At 44.9% G+C, this 20,341-nt stretch overlaps 1 protein-coding gene across 1 annotated transcript; it reads right to left on the bottom strand.

The window, feature by feature from the left end:
* Positions 1–3,230: 3,230 nt before the first annotated feature.
* On the bottom strand, positions 3,231–10,450 carry LOC139357673 (serine/arginine repetitive matrix protein 5-like). The gene is made up of 4 exons (XM_071076075.1): positions 10,421–10,450; positions 4,715–4,941; positions 4,018–4,537; positions 3,231–3,290 (listed from the first exon to the last, which is right to left on the bottom strand). Exons 1-4 carry the CDS (start codon positions 10,448–10,450, stop codon positions 3,231–3,233), a joined length of 837 nt encoding a protein of 278 aa, XP_070932176.1.
* Positions 10,451–20,341: the final 9,891 nt, after the last annotated feature.

The raw sequence follows: 20,341 nt of genomic DNA, 5'->3' as shown, positions 1-20,341 counted from the left end.
TCAATTACCCCCACCAGGTCCCTCCCATGACATGTGGGGATTATGCCAACTACAGTTCAAGATGAGATTTGGGTGGGGACACGGCCAAACCATATCAATATTTTGTCAGAATTAAAAGAGATTATCATGGGGGCACTGGGTGAATGCTACACAGAAGCTCTGTCCTGCATCTTCCTGTGAGTCTCAATTTCAAAATTTAAGTTTTTTTTTTTTTCAAGTGTCTCTGGGTTTCAATGATGAGTTATCACCCTACTCCTGCTCCCCACTTCCTGCATGGGAGATCAGACCCACCCACCTCTGCCAAGCTCCCACCACCCATTGCTCTCTCATGCTCAGCCTCATCCACACATAGCAGCTCCCTCAAGACCCCAGCTCCAGCTCCAGCCCATGGCCCTTCTTCCTTTCTCCAGGGCACACCTGCCCTCTCTGTGCCAGCCCCCAGGGCTAAGCTTTCCCCACAGCACAGCCCCATCTGGCCATGCTCTATGAGTGCACAGAACTGGATGCGGCAGGGGCTTCAGTGTCCTCCTACCTCCCTCACAACTCCCAAAACTGTGCCACACTAAAGGGTCTGCTGGCTCTGTCTGTACAAGGAGCAGACTCCGGAAGAGTCGAGGGCACCCAGACTTTACCCCACCCACCACAGAGAGAGAAAGAAAGCTGGGGTCCTGGCAGATTACACTTATCTTGGAGGAGGGCTCCTCTGAGCTCAGGGCAGTGGCCCCTACTCCCTGCCAGCCTGGGACAGATACAAGTACATTCCACAAGCCCTCGGCATTTGGAGAAAACAGCAGGAAGCTGAAGCCCCAAACCCAGTGTCCTCGGGGGGTCAAAACCCTTGGCCTGAAATCTGTTTTCTCATTGCCTATCCACAGCAGGCATTCATTCTACACTGCCAGACCTGGGTGGATCATTCGGGTACAAACAGATATTCTGTTTTTGTTTTGTTTTGTTTTGTTTTTGTCGTGACATTTGATAACAGAAAAATCCAAATTCTCCCAAAATATATTTAAAGAGGTTTATTCAGAGCCAATATGAGGGGCTGGGCTAGGTTACACAATCTCTAGAGGTCCTGAGAAAAGGTGCTTGAGATGGTCAGGTTATGACAGATATTGCAGCTGAAATCATAAACCAATATAAGGAAGGTAAACATTGGTTCAGCCCAAAAAGGGAGCTTATAAATCATAGATGGGTTTTAGGCATTCTTTAGTTGACAGTTGGCTGAGAGTGTTAAGCTGTTATCGAAAGGCTTGAATTCAGTAGAAAGGAATGCCTAGACTGAGAGGCCAGGCTTATGGAGACCGTGGTTCTTATTAAATAGATGAATCCTCTTAGGCAGCACTCACAGAGTAGATGGCCAACGTCCCTTCTCAGACCTCAGAGGTGTCAGGCTCTCAGCTAACCTCCCCTAGATCCAGGAAAGGTCTAGAAGGGAGAAGTCCTGGATCTGTTAATGGAGATTCTCTACAGATGCAAATTTTTGCCACAAAAGACAGCTTTGTAAGGCCATTTCAAACTATGTCACAGAAATGTATTTTGGAATACAATGTTTTGATTTCCCCTCCAGAGTCTGCTACCTGTCATGTGATGTTACACCAGAGTCAGGTTGAAAAGTGAGTCACATTATATAGGGTTAATAAAAACCCATCTGATGAGATGTTATGGTTTGTAGGGTACAACTCCACAGGCCAGATAGGAATTTGGGCAAGAGAAGAAAGGTCACAGTTTAGTCCTCATATTCCTACCATAGCTCATTTCTCAGAGGTCAAGAGAGCCTCGGAAAAGAAGCTCAGAGGAATTAGAGGGCAAGGTCAGGGGTCCCTGGAGGACCACACTGAGGAGTCTGAGTTCAGAGGAGAGCGGTACATCAAGAGACAGAGTTCACGGACAGATGAGAAGCCCTCGCCATAGACGACAGCCGTGTTGGGGAGCTAGCAACTTGGAGGCACTCCCCTTCACACTTCTAACCTGTGGTCAGTCCTGCAAGCAAGGAGTTGACGCATGCCCTGTGCACATGAAGAATCTGAGCGTCAAAGGGCCTGTGCAAGACATACGGTTTTAAAGTGTTGGTGTAGTCGCCCAGTGAGTTTTCCTTGCCTTCTACCCAGACAGAGTTGATTGATCAAGATGGGGGAATTGCAATGGAGAAAAGTTTCAATTTATGCAGAGCTATTTGAACAGGAGCCCAGAGTTTTATCACTCAAAACAATCTCCCCCAAAATTGAGACTGTTTTTTTTGTTTGTTTGTTTGTTTTAATAACTTGACTGGGGGCCAGGGATGGGAGGTACTGATTGGCTGGGTTAGAGATGGAATAATAAGGGGTCAAACTGGTTTATTCACGCCGTCTTCTGTTCCTGGGTGGAATTGCAGAACTGCTTGAGCCAGATTTCTGGTCTAGATAACACCAGTTTATGCATCAGAATGCAGGGCCTGAAAAATAAGTAGAGCCCCAATCTTAGGTTTTACAACAGTGATGTTATCCCTACGAGCAATTGGGGAGGTCAGGAATTTTGTGAACTCTGTCTGCACCACTACTAAGCCATAATTTCTCATCCTGTGGCTAATGTATTTGTCTTACAAAGGCAGTCTGGTCCTGATATGGTTTGGCTCTGTGTTCCCACCCAAATCTTACATTGAATTGTAATTCCCAGTGTTGGGGAGGGACCTGGCGGGAAGTTATTGGATCATGGGGGCGGATTTCTCCCTTGCGGTTCTCATGATCGTGAGTGTGTTCACACAAGATCTGATGGTCTGAAAGTGTGAGGAACTTCCCCTTTGCTCTCTCTCTCCTGCTCTGTCATGATAAACATGTGCATTGCTTCCCCTTCACCTTCCACCTTGATTGTAAGTTTCCTGAGGCCTCCCCAGCAATGCTTGTTGTACAGCCTGAGTCTATTAAACTCTTTTCTTTATAAATTACCCAGTCTAACGTAGTTCTTTATAACAGTGTGAGGACAGACTAATATAGGTCCCCAGGCAAGAAGAGGGTTTATTTCAGGAAGGGGCTGTCATCATCTTTGTTTCAAAATTAAACTATAAATTAAGTTCCTCCCAAAGTCAGTTTGGCCCACACCCAGGAAGAAAAGGGCAGCTTGGAGGTTAGAAGCAAGATGGAGTTGGTTAGGTCAGATCCCTTTCACTATCATAATTTTCTCAGTTGTAATTTTCGCAAAGGTGGTTTCACTGGGATACTGGTCAGACTCAGTGGAGTCAGTTCCAAGACTCATGCTCATTCTCCAATGTCAAGGAGGTTCTGTGCAGCCACATCAAGGATAGGAAAGGCCCTCGTCTGCAAAAAGAAGAGCAGAGCCCTTCATCATGGGCTAAACACAGCCTCGGTTGCTTGTGAGTGTCCTGAGATTATTTAACATTAAACATAATATTTTTGCACTCTAAGAAATACACAAAATATTTTTACATAAACGTGAGGTATAGACAGTTGTCATCTACATGTCAGAGAAGGCCCCAGTGCCCTGGAGACCCGAGCTCTTTAGCAAGTAGGAGGTTGTGAATGGTGGCATCACTGCAAGACTGAGGCAAGTGTTATGAAGCAATTTGGAGCAATTTCTTTTGCAGGCAACTCCGACCTAAAAAGGCAAAGAGCAGGAGGAGGGTGAAGAGAGAGAAACCCACCTGCACAGAGCCCCCCACACCCACTGAAGCTGCAAATTCAGAGAGCAGTGAGGCTGAAGCCAAACACCATCACCCACTCATCCACACCAGTATCTGAATTTCTCAGACTCTGGCTCAGAAACATGGGTCAGTCCATTGAAGCCCCCAAAGAAAGACATGAAGATTTGAACAGGGAAGGAATATGTGAAGCACACTCATCGCAAGGCGTCCCCAGAATGGAGCAGAGTTTGGCCTTGAAGGTTTGGAGAGGAAAACAATGTAGAAGTAGGAAGTGAGTCACATGGGCAAAGCAACATATGAGTTATTTTAAAGGAAACACAATTTCCCTGGGGAAAGAAAGAACACAAATAGACACAAGGAAGTGACCATGTGTGTAGCAGGACCCTCAGGCAGGTATATAAATGGCCCAGGCTCAGGAGGCTCCACACCTGCACCTCCCTCTCACCTGCTCCTCTACCTGCTCCACTCTCAATCCACCAGAACCATGGGCTGTTGTGGTTGCTCTGGAGGCTGTGGCTCCGGCTGTGGGGGCTGTGGTTCCAGCTGTGGGGGCTGTGGCTCTGGTTGTGGGGGCTGTGGCTCCGGCTGTGGGGGCTGTGGCTCCAGCTGTGGGGGCTGTGGCTCTGGTTGTGGGGGCTGTGGCTCCGGCTGTGGGGGCTGTGGCTCCGGCTGTGGGGGCTGTGGCTCCAGCTGTGGGGGCTGTGGCTCTGGCTGTGGGGGCTGTGGTTCCGGCTGCTGTGTGCCCGTCTGCTGCTGCAAGCCCATATGCTGCTGTGTGCCAGCCTGTTCCTGCTCCAGCTGTGGCTCCTGTGGGGGCTCCAAGGGGGGTTTTGGCTCTTGTGGGGGCTCCAAAGGGGGCTGTGGTTCCTGTGGGGGCTCCAAAGGGGGCTGTGGTTCCTGTGGGGGCTCCAAAGGGGGCTGTGGTTCCTGTGGAGGCTCCAAGGGAGGCTGTGGCTCCTGTAGGAGCTCCAAGGGAGGCTGTGGCTCTTGTGGCTGCTCCCAATGCAGTTGCTGCAAGCCCTGCTGTTGCTCTTCGGGCTGTGGGTCATCCTGCTGCCAGTCCAGCTGCTGCAAGCCCTGCTGTTCCCAGTCCAGCTGCTGCAAGCCCTGCTGCTCTTCAGGCTGTGGGTCATCCTGCTGCCAGTCCAGCTGCTGCAAGCCCTGCTGCTCCCAGTCCAGCTGCTGTAAGCCCTGCTGCTGCTCCTCAGGCTGTGGGTCGTCCTGCTGCCAGTCCAGCTGCTGCAAGCCCTGCTGCTCCCAGTCCAGCTGCTGTGTCCCCGTGTGCTGCCAGTGCAAGATCTGAGGCTCTAGTGGGAAACCTCAGGTAGCTCCTGAAGATCTGTGCTTTCCAACAAGGGACTACCCCTGAAGCACATCCCCTTCCGGATCTGAAAAATGACTCCCTTGGCTCAGGGCCTTTTTCCAGCCCTTGAGGAAATGGAATGAACCACTCCCTGCCCATTCCCTGTAAGGATACCCCAAGACCCAGGCACTTTTGCTCCTCCTTCCTACATGCCCCCATATGTCTGAGCCAGACAGCACTGGGGGCGGCCCTCATGCCAAACAAAAGCCTGGAATTCCCCTTCTTGATAATTCCATGGGAGACAGCCAACCCTTCTTTCCTGTGCCTGCCAGGAGCTCTGTGGCATTTGCAGATGGATGTCCTGCAACCCAAGTGATCACATGTATCTATGGAAATCCAAAATGGATCTGGGTGCAGCACTAAATAAATTCTACAACCCTCAGCCTTGGTCTCACTGACTTTTCTTCCAGCCTCTCTCTTATTGGCAAACTGGCCACATGTGCTTCCCCTCCCTCCCTGATGGCTTATTTCTCACACTGCTGTAACTGTGTGCCAGGCCCAGCTCCCATTCCAGAAACAGTTGTTGAACTGATTGATGAAGGAGTCACTAGCAGTGTGTATGAATGAATGAAGAACGAGTGAATGAATGAGTGAGTGAGTGGGGATCTCTCATTAGTACACAGGGAGCCCCAGCTCCGTCTCCGTGGGATTCAGTCTATCTTGGTTGGAACTGTGGACTCCTGCTTCTTCCCCGTGGGAGGATATGTTTGGGAGAGAAGGAGATCTTTGCCCTCAGTGCCTAGGAAGGGGTATAATGGGTGGTCTCTGTGTCCAACCAGTTCCCAGTTTGTGAGTCAAGCCAGGAGAGGGGGAAGCGAGACTAGAATGAGCTGTGTCCCTGAGATGCTCTGTAGGACAACACTGGAAACTGTGCTGCTTCAGGGATCCAAGACGGCGTGGCTGAACACAGGCTGAGGTGCACCCTCCATCTCTGGGCTCAGAGTGAGGAGGGAATCCAAGTGTCCACAGGCTTCCCAGCTTTGGTTTGGCACAGGGAGGAACAGAAGGGACTTCTTTCAGTCTGATAAAGGGCATCTACCCACAGTGAACACCGTGATTAACTGTGGAAACCTGGATGTTTTCCCCTAAGATCAGGAACAAGAAAAGAATGTCCACACCCACCACTTCTATGCAACATTTCACTGAAGCTATAGCCAGAGTAATATGACAGGAAAAGAAAATAAAAGCCATCCAGCTAAGAAAAAAGGAAGCAAAACTATCTCTATTCATAGAAAACCTCATTTTGTATACAGAAGATGCTGAGGGACACACACACACAACTATTAGGGCCAATAGCTGAGCTCAGCAGAGTGCAGGACACAAAGACTACACACAATAGTCAGCTGTGTTTCTATACAACAGCAAAAAGCAATGCAAAAAGGATGTAAGGAAACAATAAAATTCCTAGCAACAAATGCAACCAAAAAAGTACAAGACTTGGACACTTAACACTACAAAACACCATTGGAAGAAGTTAAAGATGACCAAAGTAATGGGGAAAAAATCCCGTGTTCATGTATTGGAAGACCTAATATTGTGAAGATTGAAACTCTCCGAAAAACCATTGTTCTACCAATTTAATGCAATTCCGATCAACATCTCAGATTTATTTTTTCACAAATTGACAAGTGGATCCTAAAATTCGTGTGGACATTCAAGGGACCCTGAATAGCTAAAACAATCTTGAAAAATAAAAGCAAAGTTTGAGGATTCATGTTTTCCAATTTCTAAATGGGCTGCAAAGCTACAGTAATCAGGACAGCATGGTTCTTGCATAAGGATAGAAAGATGGATCAATGGAGTAGGTTTGAGGCCCTTGAAATAAAGACTCACAATTGTGGTCAATGGATTTTCACGGGTACCATACAATTCCATGGGAAAGAAGGAATTTTTTCAACAAACAATGCTGCTGAGACAACTGGATGTCCACATGCAAAAGGATTTGAATCTTGACCTCATACTATATTCCAAACAAACAAACAAAAAATAGATAAATGACCTAATTGTAAAGGCCAAAACTAGAGGATTACTAGAAGCAAAACAGGTTAAAGTTTCATGACCTTGGAGTATGAAATGGTTCTTAGATAATGACACCAAAACCACAAGGAAAAACTAGATTAACTAACTACATCAAAACGAATAGTTTTTGTGCTTCTAACAGCACTATGAAGAAAATGAAGAGACACCAACAGAGTGGAAGAAACTACTTTGAAATCATATATTTGATAAGAACTTGCATCTATACATATAGAGTTCTTGCTGTTCAAACACACAATCCAATTAAAGACTCAGCAGAGGATTTAAATAGGCATTTTCCAAAGAAGATATACAAATGGTTAATAAGCACATGAAAAGGAGCTCAACATTGTTAGACACCAGGGAAAATCAGGGAAATGCAAATCAAAACCACAATAAGATAGCAGTTCACATCCTCTGGGATGGCTATTATCAAAAAAACAATAAGAAGCACTGATGAGAATGTGGAGAAATGGGAGCCCTTGTGCAATGGATGAAAATGAAAAATTATGCCACTATTTTGAAAAATAGTTCCTCAAATGTTCCATGTAGAGATACCATATGACTCAGCAGTTCCACTCTTAGGTAACTACTGAAGGGAACTGAAAACATATATCACATAAAAACTTGTATGATGATATTCATAGCAGCCTTCTTATTTGCCAACAAGTGGAACCATTTAAATGTCCATGAACTGATGAGTGGGTAAACAAAATGTGGTATATTTGTACCTGGATATATTCATGTTCTGGATGTTATCCCCATATCATCTTTAAATTTTAGTGTTTTAATGTTAAAAATGATAGACAATTATAGAAGACAACAAATTACCCATAACCCCAGTCTCTCGAGTGCTAACATTTTGGTTGCTCCCATGTAATTTGTGTATTCGGGCATCTCGTGACCTCTCTATTACCCAAGGCCATCATGGTGTTCTGCTTGCCAAGGCACGAGCTCTTCACTGGCCCCATAACAATGACCCGAACCTCCGTTGTAGGCAGAGGGTTGCATTTCCCACCTGAGTCTACGTGGGACTCCCCAGGGCCTTGTGTGTTCCCCATGCCTTGGTGGAGCGCCCCCTGCTTCTCCCCCAGGGTGTGTCTGCAGCCCCTTTCTTGCCTCCTGCCATTCCCATGGGTTGTGCCAAGAGAAGCTTTAGGGCAGCCAAGCTCTTCCTTCTTGGCATCAGCTAGAGGTTCCTACAACTGCTAATGGTTGGGGGCATGGTGGGGAGAATTCATTATTTCTTCTAGCACTGCTCTCTTAAACATTTGTGTTATCAATAGTTTAGAAAGGTTGTTTTTAATTTCATAGCCCACTATTAATAACTATGGTAATTTTTAGGATTATCAAATTTGGGGAGATGTCATCAGATTGCTTTCCTATACGAGCTATAATATATGGAAGACATTTGTGAACACCAGCTCTGCCTCTGTACGTTTCAAACCTTGTTTCTCCTCCGCTGCCCACAGGCAGCCACTGGAGGATGCCTGGTATCATGACACAATCTACAATCTCTGGTCATTCATCTTTGTGTCACCATACTGGGGCAAATTGTCACAGTAGGAGTATTCCTGGAAGTCATTCATCCTCTAAAGGATAAGAAATTATTGGAATATAGCAGGAAAGGACTCTGAATTCATAAAGGTATCCCACTGAACCAGCCCCAAAATGACTAACGCCCCAGCAATAACACTTTACACAAAGCCTGCGTTGGGCTAAAACCCTAACCCTAGTGAGTGCCCTTGAATAGATACACTTCGCTTGACTTTCTCTCATTTCTTATCCTTCCCCGTTTCAATTTCCCACACTCTGGACAATGAGATGGGCAGCATCCTGTGCCTGTGCTGGCGTGTAGGCTGTCTCCTCTTGGACAAGCTCACCTGTTTCTGCTTATGCTGTTCTGGGAGCCACCTCTCTTGTGGGCCTGGGGATGTTGGTGGGGCCTTGAGTGGCTGCTGCTTCAGATGAAGTCACTGAAAGGGGTCTTTCTAATGGAGATGGGACCACCTTAGCTGGGGGTGGGTGGGTGTGAGGGGGTGACTAGGGCGAGCCAGGACAGGCTGCTTAGAGTTCAGGGAAATTTGGGGATTCCAAATTTTTGGCTCACCTGTGTCCACCCAGATGATTTCATCCCAAGAGTTTCAGCAAATGCCTGCTCCTCGCCAGTCGTGTCCCTACTTTATAATTAGCACCTGATTGCAAGGCTGTGCGTTTTAATTGCCATTACAGCTTTGCAGCCTCCATAGTCAGGTGTGGGTGTGATCCCCAGCCAGGGCTGCTCATAATAAAAGATGCCGACACCCCAGGGTGCTCTGATTGTAGTTATGGGGTTTTTTTTTTAATTTTTTCATTCTACCAGTTTTTATTTCTTGCACAATAACATCGTGACAGCCATAAACAAAATAATTTTGAAAGTAAGGGAAACTTGCCCATAATCCCTTTACTCTAAAGCACCAAGTTCTTATATTCCAGTCCTCATGAAAATTCATTTGTTTGTTTGTCTGTTTTTTTACAGAATTGCGGAAAAAATATTTGACAAGGAAATATACACCAAACCCAGCTCTTTTGTTTAAAAGCCAATTGCAAAAACACAGAACAAATCAAATGACCTGGTTTAACAGTGGCTAAGAACAATAGAAAAAGACCTTGTTTATTTGAGTTACATTCGAGCTCAGGATGAGGCTAGGGTGTGGTGTTGCTGCCAAAACCCGCTCTGTGGTCTGAGGGTGGATTCGTAGCCACACAGTGTCCAACTGAGGGGTGCATGATCCCCTCCTCAGCAGCCCATGCTGGTTCCTTTAATGGACATTTTTTTAGAGCCGTTTTAGGTTCACAGCAAAATTGAGAGGAGTGGGCCACGACATTCCCTGTGCTCTACAATGACAGCGTTTCCTCAGAGCCCAAGGCAGTGGGCCGCTCTCTGGGGGTCCCCAGGGGCTCAGGGTGTGGCTGGCCTGTCCCCAACTCAGGAGAGACCAGGAGTTGTCCAGTGGTTCCTTCATTGGAAGTCCCTGTGGATGCCTCCCACGGGCCTGGATGTTGAGGGCCCATGATTTCCACAGAACATTGGGGAGCCAGGATGTAGGGCCCCTGTTTCCTCTATGTGTGCCCTGGACACCCCAGGCCCATGGGACAGGCCTGGCCCTGCAACCCCACCAGGGCCCTGACACCAGGCTTGGCCTGGCTTTGTGATGAGCAAGAGAAGAGGCAGGTCCAGAGACACCTCCTGCACGGGATCGCCTGCATCCAACCCCATGACAGGCCGTGGCCAGTATCGTGTGGAAGGGGCCAGGATGGCACCTGGCAGGCTGCCCTGCAGCCCCAGATGGCTCCTGGCCTCAGGAAATTAATATCCACAGGAAAACTGGTCACTTGGAGCTGCCAGAAGGAAGGGTGAGTGTCACGTTCCCGCAGCCACGGCCAGCCAGCAGCATGCCCGGTAGCCTCTGTCTCAACCTATGGGACAGGGACCCCAGACAGGGCACAAGTCCCAGTCCCAGAGGGTCCTGGCCTGGTGCTAACCCAAGCCCTGTAAAGGGAGGGGCACCAGGGGCGCTGTGGGCACCCAGCAGCAGCCAGGATAATCATGCAAGGGACCGAGTCTTCTATGGCAGTGGCCAGACCCAGAACTTGGCCAAAAGCAGGGCAAGCCCCCCGGGACAGAGTGGGTGCTGTGCCTGTGCATGCCCAGCAAGGCCGAGCCAGTGATGCTACCAGGTTCCATGAGGCGAGGGTGGGGCAGGAGCAGGCTGACCAGCTGCCAACCTTGCCCACTCCAGGAGGCAGGGATGGCTGAGTTCCTGCACCCTTGTGGCCACCACCAGACCACCGATGGGGCAGAGGCCTGAGGCCAAGCAGTCAGTGCTGGGGCCCTGCTTCTAGGGTCTACAAACTGCTCCAGTCCAGAGGGCCAAAGATAACTGGGCACGTGAGGGCCCAGGAGGTCAGGTGCCTACTTCTGCCATCCTTGGCAGGTGCATTTCGTGGTCAGAAAAAGTCAAGAAAGGTGACGCCTCTCAGGTGTTATTATGAAGAACTCTCCCAAGACACATCTTTTTTTACATTTGTTTTTATTGTATATATTCATGGTGGACAAACATGGTGTTGTGATAAACACGTACACAACTGAAATGATGGCTACCGTCAAAAAATTAATATCTCCAACACCTTCAATGGTTCCCTTTTGTATGTGTGTGTATGAGTGTGTGTGCATAAGTGTGTTGGATAAGTGTGTGTATGAGTGTGTATGCATGTGTATGAGTGTGTGTGTTTGTATGATTATGCATGTATGAGTGTAAAGTGTGTTTTTAATTATATGTGTGTGGGACTGAGTGTGTGTTTGTATGTGTGTATTTGAGTGTATGTGTGTATGATGTGTTTGTATGTGTGTGTATGAGGGTGAGTGTGTATGATGTGAGTGTGTGTGTGTATGTGTGTGTGGTAAGAGCACCCGGAGTCTTCTCTCAGCACACCTGCAGCACACAGCACCTGTCACCTGTAGTTCTTGCACTGTGCACTGGACTGCTAGGCTCCCTCTCCTACACAACTGCAAGCCCTTGGCCTCTTCCTCCCTCTTTCCTTCTTCCTCCAGACCCTGATAACCACTGTTCTATTCTATGTTTCTATGTATTTGACTTTTTCAAAATGTGAAATATATACATACATCTATATATGTATATATGGAATATTCTTCAGCTTTCAAAAGAAGGAGATCTGGTTACTTGCAACAACATGGATGGATCTGGAGAACATCACACAAGGTGAAAGGAGGCAGACACAGAAGGACAGACACCACACGTTCTCCCTCACACATGGAGTCTACAGGAGTGAAACTCACAGAAGCACAGAGTGGAAGCATGGGAACCAGAGGCAGGGAAAGGGGAAATGAGGCGGTGCTGGTCCAGGGGTCCAAAGTGTCACTTCTGCAAGATGAATAAGACTTGGAGACCCAATGCATAGCAAAGTGACCACAGGTAACAACACGGTGTTTATTATGTGCTTAAAATGTACTGAGAGGGTAGATACTAAATGTTCTCACCACCAAGAAAAGAGAGGGAGAGAAAGAGCTATGTAAAGTGGTGGATATCTTAATTGTCTTGACTGTGGTGATTATTTCACAATGTAGACATATATGAGATAATCCAATTTTACATCCTAAATATACACAATAAAAAATAATAAAAACAACCCCCAGTGCTAGGCCCCACAGGTACCCCCACCCAACCCTCCTCCTTGCACATACAATATATAAAAGAATAGATGCACATGCATGATTGGGTATTGTTACCAATTAGAATCTTATTATCCACATTTCTTTGCAACTTAATTTTTTTCACTAAAACCTGTATCATGGTTGCCTCTCCTAGAAAGTAGATCTGAGTATAAGTCTATGTTTCTTTATGCACATGTATATTCATATATATGGATTTTTTCCATAAGTAGGATCACACATACTGGACTCACTTTTCATTGTCATTTTCTTTTTATTGATTCCCACACACCTTCCCCACTCCACCCAGCCACTGTCCTATGTACCCCCAGGTGCATATTCAACATACGTGTAAAAGATATTTTTATTGTTTGCTACTAAAATAAGATCCTACTGTGCTCATTTCCCTGCATCTACATTTCACACCAGCCAGAATCTTGAGGAAATTTCTCCAAGTCCACCGGTACAGCTGCAATCTAATATTTTAGTGGGCATTACTTTTAGTATTCATTTTCAATTTGCTAGGATTCTTTTTCTGACACTGCAAACAATGTATCATACACATATGCATATATATAAATATGTTTACATTTACTCTTATTTTCAGTAATTTCAAGACTAATAGTATTGATATTACCTAATTTTATTAGATACGGTTTAAAAAAAAACTATAATAAATTATATCCCCGGAACAATGTATAAGAGTACGTTTTCCCTGCAATTTCACTAGCAATAGGTGTTATTATTCTTGTTAATGTTTGCCAGTCTAGTAGATATAAAATGTTGCAGGTAGCCACTAACTGGGGCCACTGTCATGGACAGTAAAGGAATTTACCAAGACAGTTGTAGGTAAGGAAAGGCAGATTTATTAGAGAACGTAGGAAAACACGTTGCAAGAATGGAAAGGGTGGGTCAGCAAGGGAGGAGCTGGCTGCCAGGAGACAAAGGCTTGCTGGGGATTTTATAGGATGGTGCTTGTGCTAGAGAGGGTTACATGCAGTACTGATAATGCAAGGTTTCAGTGAGCTAACTTGCATTTTTCTATCAACTGAGGTCATAAGTTGAGTGCAGGAAGATTGTGAGTTATGTGAGTTATTCACACAGGAGGGCTAAGTCTTGCACCATGAAGAAAGGCAGACTTGCAGCTTATCTGCTTTCTCTTTTTGCTTTCCCTTGATCCAACCAACCGGGCTCATTTTCCGTAATTAGGACTCCACAGAAAATATCCCATGTATCTGACTACCAGTGAGTTTGATCTACTTTTTATACTTTTAATTGCACATTTCCATTTGTTTATCAGAGACTCAATCATCTTTTTAAAAACTTGGTTGTCTGTCTTCTACTTGTCAATTTGTAAGAGCAACTAATGTTTTATAGATGTTTTATTTTGAGACAGGTTCTCACTCTGTTGCTGGAGTGCAGTAGCACAATGTCAGCTCACTGCAACATCTGCTTCCTGGGTTCAAGAAGTTCTCCAGTCTCAGCTTCCCAAGTAGCTGTGATTACAGGCATGCACCACCATGCCCAGTTAGTTTTTGTATTTTAGTAGAGATGAGGTTTCACCATGTTGGCCTGGCTGGTTTCGAACTCCTGGCCTCATGTAATCTGCCTGGTTCAAACTCCCAAAGTGCTGGGATTATAGGCATAAGCCATCGTGTTCAGCCAATGTTTTACAGATTATAGAACTAATAAATGAATGCAGCAAGTTTTCAGAATACAGGACCAATATATAGAAATCAATTGTATTTCTACTCACTTGCAACTCTGAAAGTGACAAAACACTGTTGAAAGAAACTAAAGAAGATCTAAAACATCCAAGATTTGTTGTGAACTGAATATTTATGTTCTTTCAAAATCATATGTTGAAACCATCACTTCCATTGTGGCTGAATATGGAGACGGATTCTCTAAGGAAGAAATTAAGGTTACATAAGGTCATAAGGGCTTCCATAGGATTTCTATCTTCATAAGAAGAGACACCAGGGAGGATGTGCTTCTCTCTCTCTCTCTCTCTCTCTCTCTCTCTCTCTCTCTCTCTCTCTCTTTCCTCCCTCCATCTCTTTCTCTCTCCATACACAAAAGAAAGGCCACGTGAGCAAAGAGTGGGAAAGCAGCCATCTGCAACCCAAGGAGAGAGCCCTCACCAGAAACTAAAGTTGCTGGCACCTGATCTTGGACTTCTGATCTCCAGAATTGCGAGAAAATAAATGCCTGTTGTTTGAGCCACCAAATCTGTGGTATTTTGTTATAGCAGCCCAAGCAGACTGATGTTCATGTATCACAAGACTTAACATTTTTCAGATGGCAATAACCCCAAAATTGATCTACAGAGTGTATGCAATCTCTATCAGGAAAACAGCTGGCTTCTTTGTAGAAATTCACAGACTGATTATAAAGTTCATGTGGAATCTCAAGGGACCCTGAATAGCTAAAACAATGTTAAAAAGAAGAACAGGCCAAGTGTGGTGCCTCACGCCTGTAATCCCAGCACTTTGGGAGGCCAAGGCGGGCGAATCACGAGGTCAGAAAATGAAGACCATCCTGGCTAACACAGTGAAATCCTGTCTCTACTAAAAATAACAAAATTAGCCAGGCATAGTGGCAGGTACCTGTAGTCCCAGCTATTCAGGAGGCTGAGGCAGAAGAACGGTGTGAACCCGGGAGGAGGAGCTTGCAGTGAGCCAAGGTTGCACCACTGCACCCCAGCCTGGGCTACAGAGTGAGACTTTGACCCAAAAAAAAAAAAAAACCCAGAAGAACAATGTTGGAAGGCTCACACTTGACAATTTGAAAACTTACTACAAAGCTGCAGTCATCAAGGCAGTTTAGTACTGGTGTTAAATAGATGTATTAAACCAGTGGAATAGAATTGAGAGCCAGAAATAAACCCTCATGTAGATGACCAACTGATTTTTGACAGGGTGCCAGATCGTTCAATGGAGGAAGAGCAGTACTTCAACATATGGTGCTGGGAAACCAGACATCCTCATGCACAGGAATGAGTTGGACCCCTACCTCACACCACAACAATTGATTCAAAATGGATCCAAAGGCCTACATTTAAGAGTCAAATCTATAAAACTATTTAAAGAAAACATGACCTGGATTCGGCGTGGATTCATAGATAGGACACCAAAAGCGCCAGCCACAAAAGAAAAATACAAATATATTGGATGTCATCAAAAGTTAAATATTTTTGCATCAAAGGACACTATCAACAAAGTGAAAGAACAATCTACATAAAGGAAGAAAAGATTTACAAATCAGATATCTGATAAGCGTCTAGAACCTAGAGTATATAAATAACTTTTTCTTCAACTTTTATTTTAGAATCAGGTGGTACATGTGCAAGTTTGTCACATGGGTATATTGTGTGATGCTGAGGTTTGGAGTGTGAATGAATCCATCACCAAAATAGTGACTGTAGTACCCAATCATTTTTCAGCCCTTGCCCCCTCCCTTCCTCCTTCCTCTTGTTTCCCAGTGTCTATGGTTTTCATCTTTATGTCCATGGGTACTCAATGTTTAGCTCTCACTTATAAGTGAAAATATGTGGGATTTGGTTTTCTGCTTCTGCGTTAGTTCTTTTAGGATAATGGCCTCCAGTTGCATCCAGGTTGCTGCAAAAGATATGACTTCTTTCTTTTTTATGGCTGTGTAGTGTATATGTACCACATTTTCATTATCCAATCCACCATTGATGGGCACCTGGATTGATTCCACGTCTGTGCTTCTGTGAATAGCAGTGCAATGAACATATGGATGTATGTGTCTTTTTGGTAGAATGATTTATTTTCCTTTTGGCATATACCCAATAATGAGATTGCTGGGTCAAATAGTAGTTCAATTCTTAGCTCTTAGAGAGATCTCCAAATCGCTCTCCATGGTGCTGAAATCATTTTTATTCCCACCAACAGTGTACAAATGTTCCTTTTCTCTCAAGTTTGCCAGCATCTGTGTTTAGGTTTGTTTTGTTTTGTTTCATTTTTAAAAATTTTTATCAAAAGCCACTCTGACTGATATGAGATGGTATCTCATGGTGGTTTTCATTTACATTCCTCTAATGGTTAGTGATGTGGAGCATTTTTTCATATATTTGTTGGCCATGTGCATGTCTTCTTTTGAGAACTGTCTGTTCATATGCTTTACTCACTTCTTAATGAAGTTATTTGTTTTTGGCTTGTAGATTTGTTTAAGTTCCTTGTAGACTGCAGATATTAGACTTTTGTCAGATGCACAGTGTGTGAATATTTTCACCCATTTTGTAGGCTGAGTGTTGACTCCCTGATAGTTTCTCTTGCTGTGCACAAGCTCTTCAGTTTAATTAGGTCCCACTTGTCAATTTTTGTTTTTGCAGCAATTGCTTGTGAAGACTTAGCCATAATTCTTTTTTTTTTTTTTTTTTTTTTTTTTTTACCAAGGCTGATATCAAGAAGGGAATTTCCTAGGTTTTCTTCTAGGATTTTTATAGTTTGAGGTCTTACATTTCAGTCTTTAATCCATCTTGAATTAATGTTTGTATATGGTGATCTGGTTAGTGTCCCGGTTTTATTCTTCTGGATGTGAAACTCAATAATAAAAAGACAACGTGGGCAAAGAATCTTAATTAGACATTTTCTGAAGAAGACACCCAGATGACAACAAGCATATGAAAAGATTCTGAGTATCATGATTCAGCAGGGAGATGCAAATTGAAATCACAGTGAGATATCATTTCACAAACACTAGGATGAATATAATTTAAAGGATCAGACAATAACAAGTGTTGGGGCAGGATGTGCTCATGCCTATAATCCCAGTGGCTCAGGAGGCTGGAAGGGAAGATCCCTTGGGGCCAGGAGTTTGAATCTAGTACGGATATCACGGCGAGACCTTGTCTCTACAAAAAATTAAAACTTTAGCTGGGTGTGATGAGGCACAACTGTAGTCCCAGCTACTGGGGAGTTTGAGACAAGGATTGCTTGAGTCCAGGAGGTTGAGGCTGCAGTGAGCTATGATCATGACACTGCACTCCAGCTTGGGCAACACAGTAAAATCCTGTCTCTAAAAAATAAATAAGCAAATAAAAATAAAATAACAAATATTGACAAGGATGCAGAAACATTGGAACCTCCATGCACTGCTGTGGGAATGTAAATTGTTTAGCCACTGTGGAAAACAGTCTGCAGTTCCTCAAAAAGTTAAACAGAGAGTTACCATAGGGCCCAGCAATTCTGCTCCTAGGGATGTTCCCAAGGGAAATGAAAGCACATTCCATGCAAAAACTGGCACGCCCATGTTCACAGCAGCATTACTCACAACAGCCAAAAGGTGGAAACAGTCCAGTGTCTGCCAACTGAGGAATGAATGGTGTATTCATACAAAGGAAGATTATTATAAATAATTTATCATAGAAAGTAATGACATACTGTTTCAGGCTGCAACATGGATGAACCTCAAAACATTACACTAAGTGAAAGAAGGAAATTATAAAAGACCACATATCATATAATTTCACAGGTATGAAATTTCAAGAATAGAAAAATAGAGACAAAAAGTAAATTAGTAGTAGTCTCTGGCTACTACTAATGTTACCCATTTATCAGACTCAGGTGAGACACTCACACATGTCATAGGAAGTGGGTATATTAGTTACAGACAGGCAGCAAGGGAGAACAGGAACCTTGGATTCACTGGGAGACCTCTAGCCTCAGCAAAGATTCCCAGGTGAGCTGAGTCTCATCCATGTGTGCCCCACTCACACCGCAGCTGAAGGATCCCAGAAAGCTACCTGCCCTGGGTCTTATGTCCCAGGGCTACAGGATTCACTGCACTAAGGCACCAAAGAACGTCCTGTTTCTAGGAACTAGGACAAAGCCCAGGCTCTTCGGGCCAGTCCCTCCCTATCTTAGGATGTTGAATTCCCAGCATATTCTGTAGTTATTCTTTTTGTTCTTTTATTAATATTTTAATTGAAGCAGGATCATTGTACATGTTTATAGGTCCAGTGAGATATTTTGATACATGTATACAATGTGCAGAGATCATTCAGGGTGAATAGTATATCATCTCCTCAAACATTTATCATTTCTTTGTGTTGGGAACACTCAATATCTTCTCCTCTAGCTATCTGCAAATGTGCAATAAATTATTGTTAACCCCAGTCATCATACAGTGCTACAGAATACTAGGACTTATTCCCCCTGTGTGGCAGTAGTTTTGTATCTGTGAACCAGCCTCTCCTCTTTCCCTCTTCCCCACCCCTCCCCAGCCCGTGGTAACCACCATTCCACCCTCTACTCCTGAGATCAACTTCTTTAGCTTGCACTTGTGAGATCATGCGGTTTATCTTTCTGTGCCTGGTTTATTTCATTTAACATAATGTCTTCCAAGCTCACCTGTGTTGTCACATATGGCAGAATTTTGTTCTACTCTAGGGTTAAATAGCATTCCATTGTGTGTACACACCATCTGTTCTTTTCCATTACTTTTCCATGTTTTCCATTCATCTGTTGATAAACACTTGGGTGCTTTCATATCGTGGCTATTGTGAGCAGTGCTGCGATAAACATGGGGTGCAGATATCTCTTCAACACACTGATTTCTTGTCCTTTGGATACACACCTGTAGTGGGATTGCTGGGTTAGCTCTATTTTTAGCTTTTTGAGGAAACTCCATACTGTTTTCCTTATTGGTTGTACAACTTCCACGAACAGCATACGAATTCCCTTTCTTCTCTTCCTCTGAAGGATTTATTTTTGCCTTTTTGATCACGGCCATTCTGTGGGATGAGAGGACACCTCGTTGTGGTTTTGACCTGCATGTTCCTGGTGATGAATGATGCTGAGAATTTCTTCAAGCTCTCGTTGGTCATTTGTATGTCTTCTTTCAGAAATGTCTGTTCAGCTCCCTCTGCAGTCACACCTGAGAACCACAAGTGAGACACAGGGAGAACTGCACTGGTCTGAAGCTGCCTGGAGAACCGTCCTGTGTGGGAGTGAAGGGGGGGTACTAAAGGGTGGGAGCTTCTGAAATGTTCTATAACTGATTATGGTGATGGGTGCACAGCTCTGTGAATATGCTAAAAGCATTGAATTGTATATCTGAAATGGGCAAATTGTGTGGTATATGAATGGTACGTCAATAAAGCTGTTAACAAAACAAGAAGAGGTATCAGAGAGGTTGGGGATCGGTGAAGCTGTGGTTGTATCAATAGACTGAGGGTTCTGGTGGAATCAAAGCACTGGAGAAAGTGAGCTGGAAAGAGGAGGGTGGCTGGAGGCGGGGTACATGGGACAGACCCCAGTGGGGTACCCTGTGAAGAACAAGGTCACAGATATCACCACAGGGGTGAGGGGTGGGGAAGGATCATTTACTTGTGTAAATGATCCCCATGGGGGCACTGCTTAATTGAGCTGTGGGAAGGAGGACACCATCCTCCAGTCCCCAGAATGGTAGAGCCACTGGCAGCTTGAATCTTGAGCATGGGGAAGCTGCAGGCACCCAACTCCAACCCATGAGAGCAGCTGCGGGGGGTGAACCCTGCAAAGTCACGAGGGTGGAGTGGCCCAAGGCTTTAGGACACCAAGGCTGTGTATACCCCTCACACCAGTGTACCCTGGATGTGGGACAGGGAGTCCAAGGAGATTATTTTGGAGCTTTAAGATTTAATGGCTGCCCTGCTGGATTGCAGACATGCATGGGGTCTGTAGCCCCTTCCTTTCATCTGATTTCTCCCTTTTGGAAAGGGAATGTTTACCCAATGCCTCTACCCTCATTGTATCTTGAAAGTAAATAATGTGTTTTGATTTTCACAGGTTCATAGGTGGAAGGAACTTGGACTTTGGACGTTGAACTTGATGTTGGAATGAGTCAAGACATTGGGAGGACTATTGGGAAGAGATTATTCTATTTTGCAATGCAAGGACATGAGACTGAGGGGTCAGGGGTATAATGATATAGTTGGGATGTCCCCTCCAAATCTCTTGCTGTAATGCAATCCCCAGTGTTGAAGGAGGGGCCTGCAGGAAGGTGTTTGGATCGTGGGGGTGGATCCCTCATGATGGGCTTAGTGCCATCCCCTTGGTGATGAGTGTGTTCACTCAGATCTGGTTGCTCACAAGTGTGTGGCCCCTCC

This window comes from Macaca nemestrina, chromosome 12 (assembly GCF_043159975.1).
Source record: "Macaca nemestrina isolate mMacNem1 chromosome 12, mMacNem.hap1, whole genome shotgun sequence".
NCBI classification, from domain to species: Eukaryota; Metazoa; Chordata; class Mammalia; order Primates; family Cercopithecidae; genus Macaca; species Macaca nemestrina.
Note: the sequence above shows the minus strand (reverse complement) of the source record. Positions and strands in the feature narration are given on the sequence as shown.